The sequence below is a fragment of the Chiroxiphia lanceolata genome, chromosome 1, assembly GCF_009829145.1.
Source record: "Chiroxiphia lanceolata isolate bChiLan1 chromosome 1, bChiLan1.pri, whole genome shotgun sequence".
NCBI classification, from domain to species: domain Eukaryota; kingdom Metazoa; phylum Chordata; class Aves; order Passeriformes; family Pipridae; genus Chiroxiphia; species Chiroxiphia lanceolata.
The window spans coordinates 105,160,865-105,181,708 of NC_045637.1; the positions used below are offsets into that span (position 1 = coordinate 105,160,865).

Genomic DNA, 20,844 nt, shown 5'->3' on the forward strand with positions numbered 1-20,844 from the left:
AACTCAGTAATGAAATCAGAAATGACAAGGTAAGCTCAGCAGTGACCAAGCTCTGAGATGATTTTTTGCTAACCCTTTGATGGCTTTCATTCACATTCCCAGAAAAATCAAATTTGAATCTGTCATTAACTGGTATTCTTTATTCTTCCTGGTTTGCTTGTTTGGAGCGGTGGTTTTTTTTTTGGTGGGGGGAATTGAAAAGGAAGGAGGGAGGGAGAAGAAGAGGGGATGTGTGGGGAGAATGGTTATGTTTACATGATGCTCCACTTTTTGCCTTTGAGAGGATTGTCACTGAAAAGATATGAGAGTAAGTTTCTAGAGAAAAACAAGAAGAGTCTGGATTGCTATCAAATATTGACTTGTGTACATAATGTGTATGAAAACTGTTCACTTACACTGAGACAATATAATAAACACAGGTGCCAATTTTTTCTTCATTGCAAAAATAGAGTTCCATTTGGTTCCTCCTCATCAAATTTTCTATTTTGACCTGCATTTATTTGTATTTCAAGCTCCTAAAGAATACTAATCAAATTCAGAAACAAATGGCTATAAACACAGTACAACAGCAGACCTGGTTAAATATCCACAAGTCAGAGCCAGTAGTGATAGCTGAAACCAAATGCTCTATTCATTGTGTTCTTAAGCAAACAGTGTAAGATGGCTAAGGTGACCCACCATGTACAGACTTGATATCACAAAGATTCGCTGTCAGGAGCCCAGTTTCCCAGTTGTTCTGTCTGTTAGCAATGACTACACAGGAAACATGCAATGCTGGTAACAGTCTGCCTATTTATAGTCTGAAAAGGGAGGACAAAGATTAGTTTTCATTATAGTGACTAATGTGAAGGCTGAATCTGAGCCAGAGCAGCCCCACTTAGAGGGTCAAGCTGCAGTCGAGGTAATTAGTACAGGCATATGTTAAGTTTACAAGGTGCACTGCAGCACCACATACCCGAACAAACTCTAGTCAAGCTCGTACAACTAAATGACAAGAATACAGAACAATGCAGAGAACCTTAGTGCTGGCTGTGAGAAGACTCTGCTGGCCAGCTTCTGCTCTCAACTCACAGCCCTCCATCTCAGTGACTGGAGAGGTATTACATGCTTTGGTAACCTGGGTGCAGCTGCACAGCTTGAGTGCTTCCATCTCCAAGGTTAGCTCCGGTTTTGTTCCAAGGCATTTCTTGACTCATGTCAGTGTTTCCTTAGACAGATGCTGTATTCATTTTTGTCCTTGGAGGAATTTTCTTCAAGAACAGAAGTTTTCTTGCAGCAACAAATTCCTATAAAATTAGGTGGTTTCCCTAAATGAGATCCTCATTCACATCAGTTTCTGTGCAGGCATATTTTTCCTCCAAAACTGCCTTTTAAATGTATATTTGACATCTCAGTTGATCAATATAAGTAGATTTTAGTCCATTTGTGCCCTTATGCAACTCAAGATTGTTGTGCAAAAAGCCTACCATTTTCTGACAAAGAAAACTGCAAAATCAAGTGTCAGAGTACAGCTCTTCCCTCTTGCAGAAGAAACACTTTGTAGATCAAAGAAAAAAACACCTCTGATGTCAAACAGCCCAACCTCTTCACAGGTTGTGAATAGTTTCTTATTTAGACCAAATACAGACCATAGCTCCTATTCTTTAGTGTAGCCTGAACTCTTTCTCAACACCAAATGCCTGATCTAGTAGCTATGATAGGGAGCATGACTGTGATGTTCCCCTCTAAAAAGCTGAGATGTGCCATGTCAGATATTTATTTCTTTTTCTTATAAATGGAGTCCTATGGAGAATCTGCTCTGGCCTGCATGATAGCACAAGTGATACAGTGCTTTTGAGGTTCAAGCAAATCTGAGTAAAAATCACCAGCAATCGTCAATGATCAAAGAAATTTATTTCATTCATTTAGATTTAGATTGGAAAGAAATGTCATAAGTAATGCAACATGATCAGTATCTTGGTCATCATGAGATAATTACAGTCATGCAGAGTTGCAAAACACTGTGAAGAAATATTTACTTCTTAACAAATAGTAAAATATTTGTCATCTTTGCTTTTTAGGTGTTGCTAGATCTACTATTTATGCATATATATATTTTTATCCATAAATGATGTTGCCACATAGATATGTTGTTATTTGAGCAGGCAGATCAGTGTCAAGAATCGTGTTCTCCATTTTCAAAATGTTTTGGCACTTACTTATTGACTTCATACAAACCAATGCATTTGGATAATGTGAAGGGTAAGAAGTAAATTTACAGAAAATTATTGTCAACACTTGTATCACAGTAACATGTGCAAATTCCAGCCAACTTCAGTATTGTGTTTTACAAAAAGAAGCTGCCTCTTGCAGCCTAAGATTATAACCACAGTTTGCTGCAAATGTTGACAGTCCTGCAAGATCAATATTGAAAAAAGACCTTATAAAGGAAGAGAGAAGTATTTGCTTCACCTCAGAGATCTTGGACTCTGGAGCCATAAGCCGTAAACAGCTTGACCAGGGTCATATATGATAAGAGTGTCAGAACCAAGAAACTGAATTTAGAATAACTAAGTTATGGCACGGTGCCTTTACCCCAAATCACCCTTCCATTTCAGATAAAAATCTTCTTTGCAAGGGATTCCTTTTGTTTTCTGGAAATCTAGTTTTAGATATGCATGGTTTTCCAACTCAGTGCAATGCTTTGTAAAATGTATTGAGGCAGTTTTTATCTGAGATCTTTTGTTGCTATATCCCAACTGAAACATTCTTTACAAGTCCAAATTTCTGGATGACTGCTTAGTAGAGAGACATTTAGCATAGGAAAGCCTATAAAAGGAAGAAGGGAGGGAGGGAAAGGCAGAGAAAGAAAGAACTTTGGTTCTCTTTGAGACATCTTTTTCACACTGTTTTCTCTTTCATTGCATATTCTTTTGGCTGAGGTGGAAAAGATTTGAGAAGTAAACAACAAGTAAATGCTCTCAAATTTGTATAGTGTAATGCCATAAACAGTAGAACTGCACCTACATGATATGCAAGAGGTCAGAATCAGATCTCCTGTAGATGCAGAGAAGTGGTTTGCTTTCACAAATCATTTCACTTCCAAAATAATAATTTCATTTCAATTTTTGAATGAAGTTTATTTCCTTGTCATTTTTACTCAAGGCAGAACTGTTGTTCGTACTTTCACAGAATAGTTGAGGTTGGAAGGGGTCTCTAGGGAAGTTAAACCTTTAGCACGTTATTGGTGTTAGATTTTTTTTTTTATTCTAAAACTAACAATTTTCTATTGGGGTGTGCTATGCTGTGTGTAAGTCTTTCTCATATATCCGTGAACTTTGATTGGTTTAATACTCGTTAAATTCATAAGGACATTTTAACATATACTCTTGGTCTCAGTGCTGTTACCACTAAGCTGTAACATGAGTCCAGTAGATCTCTTCTCTCTCATACGATGACCTATTTAGTCTAACAAAATTTTGTTAGGGTTCTGGCTGAGATTTGCTATTACATTACATATATTCACTTGCATCACCTATATGGTATTTGAAAAGTGCCTAGCTCATGACTGTTCAAAGAGTGAAAGCTGCAGTTCTACAGTAAGCTCACCTTTCTACAGAGAACCCCCCTTTGCCCACGTAACTGTACTCTCTGATAACAATATAACAGTGGCACTAATGGTAATGTTAAAACTAAAAAAGGTGGATAAAGGGAGTATAGCCAGGCACAAGTGTCTAGGGGACCACTTAATACGGGAAACTGTTATTTTTAAATTGAAATTTTATAAGTACTTTCTTTGCATTCTTGGATTTAGAACACTGCTGAGATAGTAAGATTGCACTAAGATATTTGGGCATAGTGATAGTCTTAATGAGCTATTTTAAAGATAAGGAACAGGCAGGGAATGAAATAAAGACTCAAGTGCAGCCATGTGAGAAGTTTCTCTGGCATGGATGATATAGAAATGAACTGTAAAATTACTTTTCAAAGACCTTTTTGCAAAGTCTGAAGGGGAAAAGGCTAGACCAACATAGGCATATCGAGGAGCATTTCCAGGGCCACAGCACATAATAGAGCAGATATTCTAGTCAAAGCATCAGTTTCTGGGGTGGAACAGTACCATAACACAAACTCCAGTAGTTTTTTCTCAGACCCTAGAGCAGTCTAGGACTGGGAGGTGTAACACAGCTCCTCGGAGCTGCAAGTTCAGACTGCAGTTTTACTTTTAAAAATATACAGGGTTCTTTTATATCTCAAGGAGATAACATCAAGAAAATAAGCCACATACTTGTTCTCAAGAGGTACTTTTATTGATAATTTAGGGAGAAAATAAGAGAACTTGGCAAAATTTCGAAAGGGTGGCATATAATCAAAACAAAGCATTCCACTACATTACCGACCCCTCACACAACCACCCTCACAACTTAGCAATATCCAATCCCACCTGCCTTAAGCTACTCAAAACATCAAGAAAGGAGCAAAGAAAGAGGAGGGAGCAAGGAGAGAGAAGAATGAGAAAGAGGGAGAGACAGATTGTATAGCTACCATTATAACCTTGTGGAAGTTCTCACATGTCCAGATGGCAGGGCTGTGACGCATGGCAAATGTATGCCCTTGGTTTTATCTGCTCTGGTCCCTATGGCCAATGCCCACAGGCGAGGCTCTGACCCACCAGCCACTCTGGGATTCCAGGCCAGGATGAGAGGCAGTGTTCTTATTGTCCCTGCCAATCTGAGGCTGAGCTGGGGCTCCAGGATGTGTGGGGTGTTATAGTTTCCTCAAGCTGCTTTTGACTGGCAGCTGCTCCATGGCTTTCCCAAGTGGGCTCCAGAGCCTGTCATGGGGGATGCAACGCCATCTGACTTCCATTCCCCCTCCACACACACACTCTCACACACCCTGAGGTGGTTCCAACCCAACTATTCCAGATCCAGTGTCTCACCGGAGGCCACGGAGGTGTTAAGCTCTTAGCTGTTTGAATTCAGAACAGGATGTCCATCTCTATAATTCAAATTCTTTTCAAATGCTCTTAATTGAGTATAAATAGCAACCATCCATAAAAGCCACATGCCAAAAAATGTTACAGTGACATAAAACTGGAGTGGCACCATAAGAATGAAGATAGTTTTACTCAACTCTAGGTATGGTGTATATCTGAAGTTTTTATTAATTTCTGTGGAACTGAGATTGGGACAAGAACAAAGGAGTCATTGGTAGTATATTTCTACAAATAAGCAGTAGAACAGCATAACTTTGTGTTAATGCACCTGCTGAATTAAGTTAATACTTCAAGCAAATTGTTTTAGCCATAAGTTTCATCAAAGCTCAGAGGACTATGATTCATCAAAGGACCTAGTCATATCTTTTGAGTTAAATATTCTCAGTTTTAGTTCAGAAGGCTCTGAAATCCAGTAATAGAAGCAAAATAATTTCATTATCTCTGTGAATAACAGGTAATTCTGGAATCAATGGCATGAAGAATAGTTAATGAACTACATCAAGACTAAATTGCATCTTACATTTTTATTCTGAAGAATATTTTCCACTGTGAAAGTGGAGCTGCTCTAGGAGAACACAAATCAGGTGATCAAAGAGCCAGGACACTGAGGCCAGATCTGTAGCCAAACACCAGTGACTTTAAAGCCACAAATAGGAACAGAAATGTCACCCTAAGCAGAGAAAATGAGAAAAAGTAGAGGGGTAGAACTGTGTGGAAATTACCCAGCACATGTGTCTTGTAAAACGTCATGTCAGGAATAGCAAATGGGAATGGCAGAAGAAGAAACAGTTATTGGATCATGTTGTCCACATGGTGTTGGGCCAGGGCAACGTCTCTGTCACTCTACTGAACTTGTCCATATACCTAGCGAAGGATCTGGAGAGCAGAGAACTAGCATTTCCTGCAGTTCACCACAGAGAAACTGAATTGTTAAGACAGTTTACTGGTTTTTATGTTATTGTCCTTGTGTCTTTGTCTCATGTTGCACAGACATGTGCTGAGCATACAGTGCTCATGCAGTATTACCAGATGGGAATGGTAAGCTATTACAATTCCTTTGTAGGTCTATAAACACCCACTGATACCTACAAGCCAATAGAGAATCAGATTCTCATAGTAACGTGGTTTGTGGACAGCACCAGGTTCCTGTATTTAATGTTTACCACCATGGCAGGGTTCCTACATACTGCGTTGGCACAGTGGCAATCAAGCTGATGTTTGCAGGTCACTTACTGTTTAAAAAAAATTCCCCTGAAAGGACACCAGTTTACATGCATCATTAAAGCTCCATCAGGACATTACACAGCTCCAGGTTGTAAACCATGCCAGATCAGGACCTTTTGTTCTTTAGATAGATGAAAGTAATGATGCCAGCAGTGATAGGGCATGTATCATGATTAGGTGTTGTGACCAGGAGGCAAGACTTTTGAAAAACGATCTTCCAAAGATGATTGCAGGTAACACAGCAGGTGCTGGAAACCTTTCTGCATCACTGAATCTCTTTCATTGAGTCCAACATTTCACTGATAAATGTGATTGCACTTTTCCCTCACTCAGCAAATATAGTGACTGGCAGAGTAAAAAAAATTTAGCATCTGTGTTTATATCCATTGATCTGTGTCTTGTAAGTGGTATGTCACTTGAGAATCTTTATGAAAACAGACAATTTATAATGGCAGATAAACTGCTATCCATCTTGCTGAAATTTTGATATAAGTTGTTCTATGTCTTTCATTACTGACCATAGTACTCAAGTTGATTCGAGATAATAGGGCTAAGACTCTTTAACTTCTAAATAAGTAATTTAAGGCTAACCTGCATTTGTAATTCTTCAAATACATTTACTTTCTCCTTGATATCTTGTTATGCATGAGGGAGTTTGGGGCTTTAGACCTTGGACCCATGAGAAAAGAGAAAAAGTTCTGTAATGAGATCAATAGTTGTCTCAGCAGTGGCAGGCATGCAGAGTTTTTGGCATTTGCAGTAAAAAAGAGCTGGCAAAAGTCTGTAAGTGAAGATCAAACAACCTTCTCACAAATGGAAGAGGCAAGGGCATCTGTGGAAGGTCACCACCCAAATGAGTAGACAGAACCTTTTTCAGGATCTCGCTTTCAGAGAAGATGCACGCAATGAACTTCCAAAAGAGAAGCCTCAAGGAATTCCTTTGAGTTTCAGCTGTAATATAGAAATTGAAGGTGTTATATATTTATCAACAATTGGGATGCAGGACCATCAGCAAGTTTGTTGATTAAACTAAACTGGGAGATGCTGTTGACTCTCTTGAGAGACAAGAGGTCTTGCAGAAGAATCTAGAGAGAATGGAGCATTAGACTATGATTAATGGGATGAAATTTAACAAATCAAAATGCCAGATTCTGTACCTAGCATGGAGCAACACAAGTCTAAAGTGGATGAGGAGTGGCTGGAAGGCAGCCCTGCAGAGGGTGGTCTGGGGGTGCTGGTTGGTAGGAGGCTCAAGAGTAGTAAGCAGTGTGTGTGTCCTGGCAGCCAAGAGGGCAAATCCCATCCTGGGGTACATCAAGCACAGCAAGACAGATGGTCCAAAGAGGTGACTGTCCCACTGTATTCAGCATTAGTGCAGTCTCACCTTGAATACTGCGTACAATTATGGATTCTGCTGTTTAGGAAGGATTTGAAGGTCTTTGAATGTGTCCTGAGGAGCGCACCACAGATGATGAAGGGGCTGGCAGGTATGCCCTCTGAGGAGCGGCTGAGGACTCTGAGTTTGTCTAGTTTGGAGTGAAGGAGGCTAAAGGGCAACCTCACTGCTCCCTACAGCTTCCTGAGGCGAGGAAGTGAAGAGGGAGGTGCTGAGTTCTTCTCCCTGGTACCCAGTGCCAGGACAAAATGGCTAAAAGCTGCATCCATCGGGGAAGGTTTGAACTTGACATGGGAAAACATTTCTTTACTGGGAAGGTAGTCAAACCCTGGAACAGGCTTCCCGGAGAGGTGGCCACTGCCCTGTTCCTCTCAGTGTTTAAGAGAGTATTTAAGGACAATTCCATTAAAGCCACGCTTTAACTTTTGGTCAGCCCTGAAGTGTTGGACTAGATGACCGAAGCAAATTAAAAAAAAAAAAAGTAAATGTAAAAAAAGGTCAATTAAAAAAAAATAAATTACAGCCTAGAATTTATCCTTTAAAATCTGAATTGCCTTTAATGTGACAGTAACCACTGCAGAGCTAACTTTTCTGTTTTGCTAACTCTGAGCTCATCTTTATATGTGTTGAAATTCTCAGCAGGTTTTGTTCTGGAGTTCCAGCCATTTGTTACTTTGTTGAAAGCTGCACAGCTAGTTTTATCTTGAAAATTGAAATCTAACCTATATTTTTATTTAGCCTGAAAGGGTGTAAGTCAGTTTGCTATTATACAGTGTTAATACACTCTCCATCTGTTGACTTGGGGATTATTTTCCCTGTGTGTTGTCAAAAGACTTTTCTGCTATTAAGCCAACATCTTGTGTAGCAATTACTTTTAGTTTATTTTTCTTGATTCGGGTTAGGATTGAGTAAATCAGGACACTACCATCTTAATTTTAAATTAAGTAGCAATTTACATGCTTCTTTTCAAATTATATTCTGCTATGATGCTGAAAAATTGTTCACCTGTAGCCCAAGAAACAAACTATTGTCATTTCTAGATACAGTCTGTGGGTATTATACTGAGGATGCAAGGCCAGAGGCTTGACAGGTTTGCGCTATTTTGATCCCTGCCTCAAATTTCATTTAGCCAAAACACCATTTTTTTTCTAATGACAGGAGTTCTATGCCTAATTTGTTTTACCTTTTCTTATCTTCTTATGGTATAACCCCATTTTATATAGATACTAGTAAAAAGTAGTTACTTTGTGCAGAATGAGATATTGATGACTAACAGAATAACAGAATCATCAAGGTTAGAAGAGGTCTTCAAGACCATCTAGTCTGTCAGTGCAGCACCACCATAAATACCCCTAAATCATATCCCCAAGTGTGACATCCAGGCAACTCTTGAACATTTCCTGAGACCAACTCATTCTAATGCCTAACCACTCTTTCAGTGAATTTTACTTTTTTTTTTTTTTGGTGACCTTAAATCTCCCCTGGCACAATTTAATGCCATTTCCTCTCATTCTTTCACTTGAGACATGGCAGAAGAGACTGACCCCTACTTCACTACAGCCTCCTTTCAGATAGTTGAAGAGAGCAATAAAGTCCCTCCTAAGCCTCCTTTTCTCCAGGCTAAACAACCCCAGCTCCTGCAGCTGCTCTTGATAAAACATGTTTTCTAGACCCTTCCCATCTTCACTGCCCATCTTTGGACATTTTCCAGCACCTCATTGTCCTCTTTGAAGCCAGTGACACAGAACTGGACACAGTACTTGAGGTGCAGCCTCACCAATGCCAAGTACAGGGGCAGAATCACTGCCCTGGTCCTGCTGGCCACACTATTCCTGATACAGGCCAGGATGCCATTGGCCTTCTTGGCCACCTGGGCACACTGCTGACTTACATTGAGCCAGCTGTCAACCAACACCCCTAAGTCCCTTTTTACTGAGCAGCTTTCCAGCTGCTCTTCATAAGCCTGTAGCAATGCATGGGGTGGTTGCAACCCAAGTGCAGGACCAATAACAATAATAATGGTGCAGTGCAGAGAAATACACAACCGGTACACATTCTGCAGTCCTGAAAATTGGAAACATGGGATTTGGGGCAGAGAGGTGCAGGCATGGGATGACACAAGACTGTGCACTGACTGATACAGGGGACCCCAGGGCTATAAACTATGCATCAACAGTCAAATAAATTCAAGACTGGAGCTGGTCAAAACTGATTTCAAGGGCACCAAAGAAATCAAAGAAGATATGCAAATTTTACCATATATAGTAAAACATATATACATTAAATATAGTAAATACAGTACAGTAAAACATATAGTAACTGTGTCATGGAGATACGGACCAGAGCAGAACAAAAGTTTAAAAGCATGTTAGCACAATGAAAAATGACACCAAGCAGATTGTCCAGTCACAAAGAAGCCACCAGCATTGTAACCCTCTCAGCAAAGGACAGAATGCTGACAACCTGCCATCTTTGCTTTCCTCTGCCCCCAGCACACACACCCCTCCTGTTCTCAGGATCTCAACTCTACTAAGATTAGCACTGATGGCAGAAAAGCGCCTGCTCTGCTTTGAGGTCATAGTTACATCTTTCACAATAAAGTACAACTCAGTGCAAGAAATACTACCAATTTTCTTTGACTTTTCAGATAAAAAGTCCGACAGCAAATTTGGTTTTCATTACGGCCAGTTCCACACTGAAGTGCATCTGAAGAGTTGAGTCAAAGGTGTGATTGTTGTTGTACTGATACCCAAATTGCTCTGAGTGTGCATGTGTAGACTCCTTTCCCAGAATGGAAACAGAAGAAAGGAAAAAAATCCCACCAACTTGATTTGTTCAGCATAATTGTATGGATAATCTCAATCCATTACTTTGTGGCACAGAACAGTTTTCCGTTCACACATCCATCTTCTCTGAAATAGAGGACTATTCTTACATTTTATTCACATAATGGTTTTGATAGAAAATCTGTTTTGCTGCAGATGAGGGCCCTGGAGGGTTTTGGACTATTGTAATACATAAGAGCTGCCTGACATTGCAGCATTCGTTCTCCAGTGCGATTGCCTAGCAGGGCTAAAAGCACTGATGTCTTTTACAGTTCTGTTATTGCCATTATCCATTTCAATGGGGTTTAAATGTAAAAGTGAAATTGATGGTGTTACAGCATGAATTTCAATCACACTAAGAAAGAAGATATTGATGGGAGCCAGCAAGGGAGCTCTGAACAAAAATATTGCAAGGAAGAAGCTGAAAGGCTGATTGCTATAAGACCAGTGACTCTCTGTTTTCAAGTGACATAGCTGCCACACACTAAAACACTGTAACTCAGGGGTAGTAAAACTAATGAGAAAGCAGTAAGACTGTTTTGCAGGAGCTTAAGGAGTTGGATTTTAATTTCCACAGCAGACAAGCAGAGCTGCGAGCAACCTTGACGCAAGCTGAAAACAGAATCATAGTGTTATGTGGTCCATTGAAGCACCTCTGTCATAACTATGGCTCTGATTCCTACTTGGATCCAGGCAAATATCCATGACAGTTTCCTCTGGGGCTGTGGTCAGCAATTCCCTTTCCTGCCTCTGCATGCTCTGAGACTTAATGCCATCACCAAGAAACGTGCAATTTTGTGAGAAACACAGACAGTTTTTGAGGATCTCCATATTTACCTTGAGCTGCAAACAACGGAAAAGGCTTGTCTGGTGCCTTGATTTATTTGTATTTGTGCTTCCATGACAGCAGCATGCTCTGTACCTGTTTAATTGGTTTAAATCAAATTTAAACATTAGGCAAGCTTAAAACAACAGAGATGCACAACAGAGCTATGGTCTTGATTACAGAATTATGGTTGAGATTACAAAGAAAAAAGTAAAATTATAATGTCATATTTCAGATAATACAATAAAAATCCTCCTTAGCTTCTGTGGTATTTTTATACATCACAAACATAGCAATTAGGGTGTTCTTTCTAAATAAACTCCCTTTCCCACCTTCTATTGGTCTGATATTCCTGCTGCCATCTAGCCTGTGGTTTAAGTTCCTGTCCCAGTTTTCTCCATCTACAGCTTGCTCAGCCTAAAGTGGAAGAAAAACGCTTGTAGGATTGATACATTCAAACCATTTGAGGAAAGAATTGTGACAATGTACTGAAGAAATTTTGAGGCACAGTGACTGACAAAAGTTCCTACCAAGAAACAATAATAATGTGTGTGAAGTGGATTTTTATACAAGATTTCCTTAGGGAACCCCTTTCTTATCAAAAGTATCATTTTATGATAAAGATCATTATGCATATTTAGCAAAACATTTCTCTTGTACTCTGAATAAAAAGTCTTTTTCCCCTGAAAGTGTTTTGAGACAAATGTATACCTATGTGTGAAAACATGATTTTATCTTTATAGGAATTTCTTATGAATAGCCCATGAAAACATCTCTCTCTAGCTGCAGGTTCTCCTATTCTATCTGCGTTATTTGTATTCATACTCTCACCAGTAACATCTGCAGCCAAGGCTTTCTGCAGAGCCAAATCACAGCATTTTGAATGAAATATAAAATCTTTACTGATGAAACTCTTCAGTAGGCTGGGTGCAGCACTAAGTAAAAGTTGATTCATTTTGTTTCAGTAAAAAGGTGACACACATTTCCATATGAACCCACCTACCTATCTGGCCCTGCAGGTGTACTGGTAGCTGTAGCCCTTCTTGTAAGCATATTGTGGTAAACGTTTGAAATCTTAGCCATATGGCCAGGGCTTGTTGGGTAAACCCGCAACCAATACCAATCCTAAAGACTCTGAAATCTCTGACTATAATAAGGAATGGTCGCATGCAAATGAAAATTGCCCTTTAAAGGCAAACCTGCTCTTTAGTTATGCGCTGCCATAATTAAGGATTTAACGCAGAGTGTCCCAGCATTGCAGACTGAGTCTATGTTAAATTGCATTTAGTGCTTTCAAGTTTGCAAGATAATTAAAAAGATATAAAAAAATACTACTAAATATATAGCTATTTCGTATACCAGCTCCTATTCTTATTTGCTTTATTGCAGTATTAATTATAATAATATACTGTATTGTAGTGGAAGCTCCAGTTAAGGGACTAGGATTTCATTGCACCACAACATGACAAAATAAAACATGGCAAAAATATGCTCCTTTCAACACAGCCATTGTCAATGCATCAGTGGAAGTGATTAATTAAGATATCTGTCTAACTTGTGGCTCTTCATGTGTGTAAGGCTCACAGGAGATGCAAGTATGGTGAGAACACGGAATGCAGTGAGTGAAGGCTGGGTCATGGTAGCAGGAGGCTCGTCTTTAACCAGCGTCCCTGGCCAGGGGAGAAACCAGAGAGCAGAGCTCATTGCAGTCATGCTATTTGGCTGGACAGTGACGCAGCTGCACAGTCAGCCGGGTCTCCTTTGCTGTAGTGAGGTGGCTGTAGTGAGGTGGCAAATCTCACTGAACAGAGATTTGTCTCCAGTAGTTCTTGAGTTTTGTAGCTCTCACAGCAATTTTGCTTGCCAAGTGTTCTTTGTGTTTTAGGCTTATAAGTTTGGTATTATTCAGAGAATGTAAACCTAGGGATCTAAAATACTTATTTAAGTTATAAAGACGTGCAAGCATTTCTACAAGGTTATTCAGGGCAACTAAATTAGCTGCTTAACAAGGATTGTATTAATATATGCCTGACTTTTTGTCAAAGTCCCACTTATTTCATGTGAGTTTATTCAGCAAGTGGAATGAAACCTGTTTTGAGAGTTTACCAGCATCTAGCATATCCGTAGCTCCAAGGGGAAAAAATATAGATGTCCAGGTACATCTGCAAGTGGAAAAGCATATATACTAAGTCCATCTGGACCCTGTACTAAGAGAGTATTGACAAAGCACTCGTGCACCTAGACCATAAGCAACCCTAATATTGAGGAAGCACTTTGAAAAGTGAGAGATAGAAAGAGACTTGAGACTATGAACGAAAACAAAATTCTAGACCTTTTTTATCTGTGCTGCTTTATCACTAGATATGTTTTCAGAGAAAGACTTTGCAATTAATTAGCGGATATTTCTTGCCCAAGCATGCCTATGATATGAAGATTATTAACATTTCTACTGAAATAATTAATAATATTCAATCTTGAAATTACTAGTTTGTGTAAGTAGACTAAATAGTAATACATATTGAAGCTAGCTGACCTAGCTCAACCGGTTAATTCACAAAGCTATCTTATGAGTGTCCATTTCTTCCCATTTTCACTGCTCACATGCACATTTATACACATATACACAAAATCTCAGTTACAACTTTCCTCCTGTGATGCATTGGAGTAAACAGAAAGCTACTTCTTTTCCCAAAAACTCTCGTTCTGCATCCTTGAGAGAGGCAGAATTAAATGGAAGAGATGGGATAGTACTGTGGAAGGCAATTGTTTGCATGTATTTAAACATAAAGCTTTCTGTTAATTCAGATGTTCAATTTAAATTTGAATAAAGATTAATGAATTACACAAATAATAATACTTCTGACTTGGCTGTGGGCCAGTGGTGTTATATATAAACAGTGCTGAGGTTCAGCATCCTCATTCATATTCATCCAGTGCTAACCAGATAAATAATAGCATTATCAGGTACTTCAAAAATCAAATAATGGAAAACCAATCTCTGGGAATTTTGACTGGAATGGAAAGTAGTTTATTATTGTGTTTATTAGCTGGCATACTAAAGGCTCAGCTGTGGCTACATAATGAGGATATTCTAATAAATTTCTGAATCTGGATACATAAGCATTCTGATTAAACTAGAACTAGCTGTTTTAGTCTCTCATTGGCTTACCATATCACCTATATCATCATCATGGAATCATTATAGAATGTCCTGGGTAGAAAGAGACCTTAAAGATCATTTAGTTCCAACATTCTTGCCATGGACAGGGACACTTCACTAGAACAGGTTGCTTAAAGCAATATCCAACTTGGCCTTAAACACTTCCAGGGATGGGGAATCCACACCTTCTCTGGGCAACCTGTTCCAGTGCCTCACCACCCTTACAGTAAAGAATTTCTTCCTAATATCTCATATAAACCCTCTTTCAGTTTGAAACCACTCCCCCTTGTCACATCACTAGATGGTCCTGTAAATAGTTTCTCTCCATATTTCTTGTAGGCTCCCTTCAGGTACTGGAAGGCCACAATTAGGTCACTCTGAAGCCTTCTTTTATGAATTTTAAGAGAATCTTATCTTCTCTTATATCTTGTGAATTTTTTGTGTTTGCATAGTAATGCTACCTTGCGCAGAATTTGACTATCAGGCTAGCTAAAGTACAGTAATAGGTCTTGGATATTATTAACTATTATATTTCTACAATGGAAATGTACTAGGGGACAATTAGGAGCACATGCTAATTGTGTTTGTATTGCTTAGCTTCATTTCTTGCATTTTTTCCTTTGGTGCATATTAATAGACTTCTAATAGACATGGCTATGTTTTCAGAAGAAGAGGGTATAGCTGTGTAGCTGTGTAGAATAAATTTGAAGATAGATAAGTCACACATGAAGCAATGCATGAAACCAAAATGTGCCAGAGGTGAGGCAGACATCAAATTAGTGTTTTGTCCATCTGTCTGATCTCCCATTAATGTTACTTGAATGTTACTATACTAAACATGTAGTAACAACATATTTGAGTATGACTGGATATGATAAATTAGGACCTTGAAAATAAATTTACAATAAACATGCTCTGCCTTCTGAAACCTGATGCACTGTGCCCGGAAAAACAAAAAAGAGGTAGTGGAGTCAATACGCTTGAAGGGGTTTTTTTCAGCGTAAACAACACTGTAGCATATATTGACATTAAAAGCTTCAACTTTTCAGGCAGCTTCAAGGGAGCACTGAAACATGTGTCTTTCCTGTCTATCCCATGCAGGGAATTACTGGAACGCAGCTTCTTTCGTTACTTCATCGTCTTACCTCCACTTCTCCACCTTCCAAGGGGAAACCAGCGCAGACATCTCTTTCTATTTCAAAACTTCGGCCTCGGATGGGGTGTTTCTTGAGAATCTGGGTAACACTGACTTCATCAAACTGGAGCTGAAATGTAAGTATATGCTTCTCATCACTATTCGTGGCACCTGAACATGGTTTATGTCAGATAGTAGGTTTCAAAAAATGTGTATCATTCAGTAAAATGTGTACGCTCACTACATTCTGGAAAAACTTCCAAATCAAGCTGCTTGACATATTTTCAGGTTGCCTTATGTGGGAAGAGCACTTGAAGTATATTTGGATTGTTTATTTAGGGGAAAAATGCAAAGAAGAATAGAACTAGTAACATCAATTATAAAAATTACACTGACCTGAAAAGAGTTTCCAAAATTGCACATCAGAATTATTTCTTAAGAGCTTATTTTTTCAGCTTTGTGTGCTTTTCTATTTTATTTCACGGTTGCTTCAGAAACAGGGAAAAGAAAGAAAAAAGAGATACCATCCTAATCATCACTGCAAGGAGCCAAAGAGCTGAAAACTTGCAGATGATATTTAAATGCCATAAAAAATCTCATAAAAATAAATCTTTATCAGCATTATCTGTTAATAAAATTGCTGATCTGAGAAAGAGGGTATATGATATCAAGAGGCGAGTTAATTTTATTATTTAAACCACTTTTAATGGCCCAGGGGTAAACTTTCCAGGGAAAGGTGCCGAAATCCTCAGCTGCACCTGAATTCTGCTTAGTGAAATTGAAGCAGCTGAATTAGGGAGAAACATGTTTTATGTTTCCTTTGTTCTCCCTCGACCCTGCCATAAATGGAAGCAGCAACAGTCCTGCTGTGCTTTGGGTCGTTGTTATTACAGCCCCTAGCAGCACATTGCAGCAGTGGGGTTATATGAGTGCAGCAAGCTGCCTCCCTGCACTCCAGCACTGGGAGCATGTGTGCTTCCTTTTGCTGCAGGAGCTACTCATGGATGCCAAGGAGCCAGCTCTAAATACTGATGCTCAAAAAAGGCAATGCTAGAAGTTGTTAATGTTGAAAGAGAAGAATTTGCTTGTGGACCTCGAATAATCTATCTTTTATGTAGATGCAATATGATCTACATGCACACATCTAATTTTAAAACAAAAAGCCATTTTCAGCACTTCCCAAAATTTAAACACACAAATCAGAATGTGGAGACTTAGAAACCACCAGAAGGCCCCTTCAAAATGAATCTAAATTTTTCCCTCTGGATAAGAATAAAACACCAAGTTCCAATTGGGTGAAAGTATGTTTCCTTCTTTCTACAAGGAATTTATTTCATGTTGCTTAATCCCAGTTTGTTTAATTTGCAATTAGTACAAATCAAAATAGCTCCTATTGAGCCACAGGAGATTGTCTTAATTGCTTTAACAAGGGACACAGCCCTTTAGTAATAAAGTGGCAGCTATTTCTAATTTCCCTTTGAATTTAAATAGTACTTCTAATCAGCTGAGGTGGGCATTTTCAGAGCTTCTTGCTCTTCTACTTTATGAAAGGTGGTCTTTGCTATTGTAATCAGATCAGCCATGCTGTTCGCTTAGCTAAATGGTGACAGTAACAGTTAATAAAGGTGACAATAACAGTGAATAAAGGTGAGTTGGCAGTGATTATAATTCTTTTGAACTCAGCTCAAGTTTAAAAGTAATCATGCTGCAACTGTTCACTGAATAGATGTCCCAGTTCAAGAAAGTATGTGGCAGTTTACTCAGAATATCATTAAACAGGACTTTAATTTTAAGCCTGTGCTTGAGATCCACTGACTTTGCTGTGACCTGGCATATGCATGAATTCAACCTCTTCCTTGTGTCCTATAATCTAAACCTTAGATTATAAATTTTTAGTGGCAGAAACTGAAATATCATCTGTAAAAACAGATGTGAAACATTGGTAAAAACTATGGTGACTGTATTTGCTATAAAGTACACAGCAGTTCATTTGATGTATTTCCATTCACTCTACCCTTTCTTTCCCAAAACTATTGCTTGAAATTTTCAGAGCCCCAGAAAATAGGCCTTTCTGTGACTTAAGTGTTCTACCAGTCACAGCTCAAAAAGTGACTCAAAAAAAGTGTTCAAAAAGTGTTGGATGTTGTGACTTTAGTAACAAAGAGAAACGCATCCTCTCCTCTGAATTGCACATTTATTTAAATGAACATTTGTTTTATATAGTTTTTATGTTTCTTTCATTCTTGTCTGTACTTATTGTTTTCTGGAATTCATTCAAACGGAAAGTAAAGTTTCAGAATTTCAGAAGTTTCTTACACAGTTTACAGTAGAATCTACTGCTTCCTAAAAGTCTGTTTCCCCTTTACAGAAATCCTGTAAAATTAATATGTGAATTTCTCCCTCAATAGGAACACAAAGTTAAGTCAGTACAGTAATTACAGAGTTATCCTTAAACTCTTTCCTTTGGCAAGCTGCTTTTTGACTAACCCATCACATTCTCTGGTAGAACAGCTATTTTGTATTAAAGGTTTTTTACATAATAACCATCATATTTACTGCAACTGCTGTTCTTCAAACAGCCTGTTCTCGATTTCTTCACTTTTTATCATTCTAAAGGGAAAATGTTTAAATCAGCATCCTGCCAGTAGACAGTGCAAATTCTGTTTTCTTCTTCCCTTATGTGTATAATACCTGTATGTAGCTGTAATATGTGGTTAGTGATGTATAAGCTTAGCTTCAAGTCTTTGGAAAGCACAAAAGTTGTTACTAGGAAAACTCATTAAATTATTTTACTGGTGTTCTGTGCTTGAGTCTAATTAAAGTCTTGAGTCTTATATTCTCTTAAGGTCTAATAACTGCACAGATTTGCCCCAGGTTCATATAAAAAAAGAGGCGTAATTTGCAGTATCTTGAAGAGTAGCTTCATGCACCTTCACTAAAGCCCCAGATTGCCATCTCTGGGGAGAGGGGAAATACAGGAAGGAAGGGAAGAACATGTTTCTCTGATTTAAGAAATAGCCCTTCCAAACATCTGAAAAAGAAGACTGTCAAGAAAAGAACAGTGATATAATTCTACTATGAATGTGGCTGAAGTCTTTAACTATTCCATTTATCAAGAAAATCCTCTGGCAGGCTTGTACTTGTCACCATTCATGGAACAGCTGACAGAGATGTAGAATTACCTGAAGCCTCAACTTTTACATACATCAGTAAATCTACAGAACCCCATTATTTTCATAGTTGGCTGGTCAGCTGACAACAGCTAGGACTGCTTAGAAAGGAGGTAGTTGAACAAGGTATTAATTTTTCTGTAAATCAGTACTTCCAGAAACGATTCATCTGTGGTCAGAACTTCCAGATGTTTTTAAAATTAAAACTGTATTTTAGAGAGAGAAAAAGATGTTTTCTCTTTTCGAGTCTTCCTATATAGTTTTGTAAATTCATGAGATATGAGTGAAAGACCTTGGAGTTATGACTATAGAAACCTAACAACTTCCTAACTTAGATGTTTGTCAAATAGATCACGTTTGAATTTTCTGTTCAAGAGATATCCCAAGTTTTGGAAAAGATGTGTTCCTGAAAGCAAATTTTGAAAGGAACATATTCATGAGAATTTGGGAAGAAGGATTTACCATCACTGTTTCCAGAAAACTCTCTTAATGACACTGTTATATAATTCTAATGAAAAAGACATTCTACTCACTTCTGTAGCATCTCTCATCCCAGCATCACCAAGCAATTTACACACACAAATGAATTGTGTCTCATTATTCTGGAGTAAGTAACAGCAAGTTTACTTACTTCAGGGGAGGTTTAGGTTGGATATTAGGAAGCAATTGTTTATGGAAAGAGTAATCAGACATTGGAATGGACTAATAACCATGGCAGTGTTGGATCAAGGGTTGGACTTGATGATCTCGGAGGTCTTTTCCAACCCTGTTGATTCTATGATTCTAAGTCACTTTTGCAACAGAAAAAAAAACATGAGGCTTAGAAATAAAGGCCAGGTTGTGTTTGATCCTGGCATGAACATGTAAGAGAGAAAGGATCTTTCTTATGAATTTATTGTAGAAAGCCGGGAATATTTACAATCACTACATTCAGAGATGTCACTTGGCTGATAACCCCTGCAGTGCTAGATGCCCCAAAAAGTCTCCCCAAGGAGTGATCGTTTAATTTGGCAGCTGTGAAAGGGATTATGTGGAGTAGCTTGCTAAAGGGAGTAGTGATATAGCTTCAGGGTGGGTCTACTTGCTCTGTGGGCAAGGGATACTGACAGCACTCTAATACCTGACATTTGCATATGAAAAGTCCCACGATGCTTCTGGTGCTTAGCTGTTTCTAGGCTGCTCAGTTAAGACTTAAGTAACTCCTCTAAAATCAGACAAGAAGCAGTGACAGACTAGGGACCATGATTCCCATTGCTGTTTGCTTCTACCCAGAGAGCATTCTTTCCTCCAGACTCAATGCTCTAGCACAAGACTGATTAATATATTTTCTTACAAATTTTAATAACTCCATCACTTCTTTCTCCAGAGGCATCCTAAAATGGAATTCTACCATATCAATGAGTTTTCCACATAATACTCAAATTACCATATGTTAAAGTAAATACAGCTTACATTTTCCACCGCTTGATTTTTCACCTGGGTAGGGAAAGTGTTGTGACCTTCACTATTTCTTTTAATTGAGTTGTTACATTTTTTCCCTAGCAGAAGGTCACTTTTCTGTAAAAAATCCCTGTAGTAACGCATGTTGCATTAGCCACATGTCAAAAAATGCATAGGACAATGAAACATCTCTTCATCCCAGAGGCCCATGAGAAGTTATCAAATTAAATGGAAAAACATTACATTTCTTCAGGGAAATTTATGACCCAAATGTTCTTACAGCAGTATTTGCAAACTCTCATCCTATTCCAGGACAATGAAAGTTTCAAACAAACAAATAAAACAAAAAAAAAAAACAGTCTGAAGAACTGCAAGCAGCATTCTTTGAAAGATAAGATTCCATTTCAGATGAGATAGGTGATGCAGAAATTCCTGATATTCAAATAGAGCAATCTATGTCCCATCCAAGAAGACCAGTTCTACCTGTACCTTCTTCTTCTGGGTATAGGTGCCCAGTCTGGCATGTGGGAGCAAGCCAAAGGCAGAAAATAAACATTCCAGCTAGGGACCAAGCAAAACTGACCAATAGAAAATTCTAGGTGCAGGGCTGTGGGGAAATTAGCTGCTTACAGATGCTTGGATTCTGACAGAGAACTGGTACAGGTTACTTTACTTTGGTCTGCCTCAATG

The 20,844-nt window shown here is 38.6% G+C and overlaps 1 protein-coding gene across 2 annotated transcripts in view; it reads left to right on the forward strand.

Moving 5' to 3' along the window:
- The window catches only part of CNTNAP2 (contactin associated protein 2), a 1,030,565-nt gene that overhangs the window by 900,370 nt on the left and 109,351 nt on the right, over positions 1–20,844 (forward strand). For both annotated transcript variants that reach the window (XM_032681831.1, XM_032681841.1), the window contains one exon: positions 15,511–15,681. In XM_032681831.1, the coding sequence (XP_032537722.1) occupies positions 15,511–15,681 (171 nt within the window). The remainder of the gene's footprint in view (positions 1–15,510; positions 15,682–20,844) is intronic.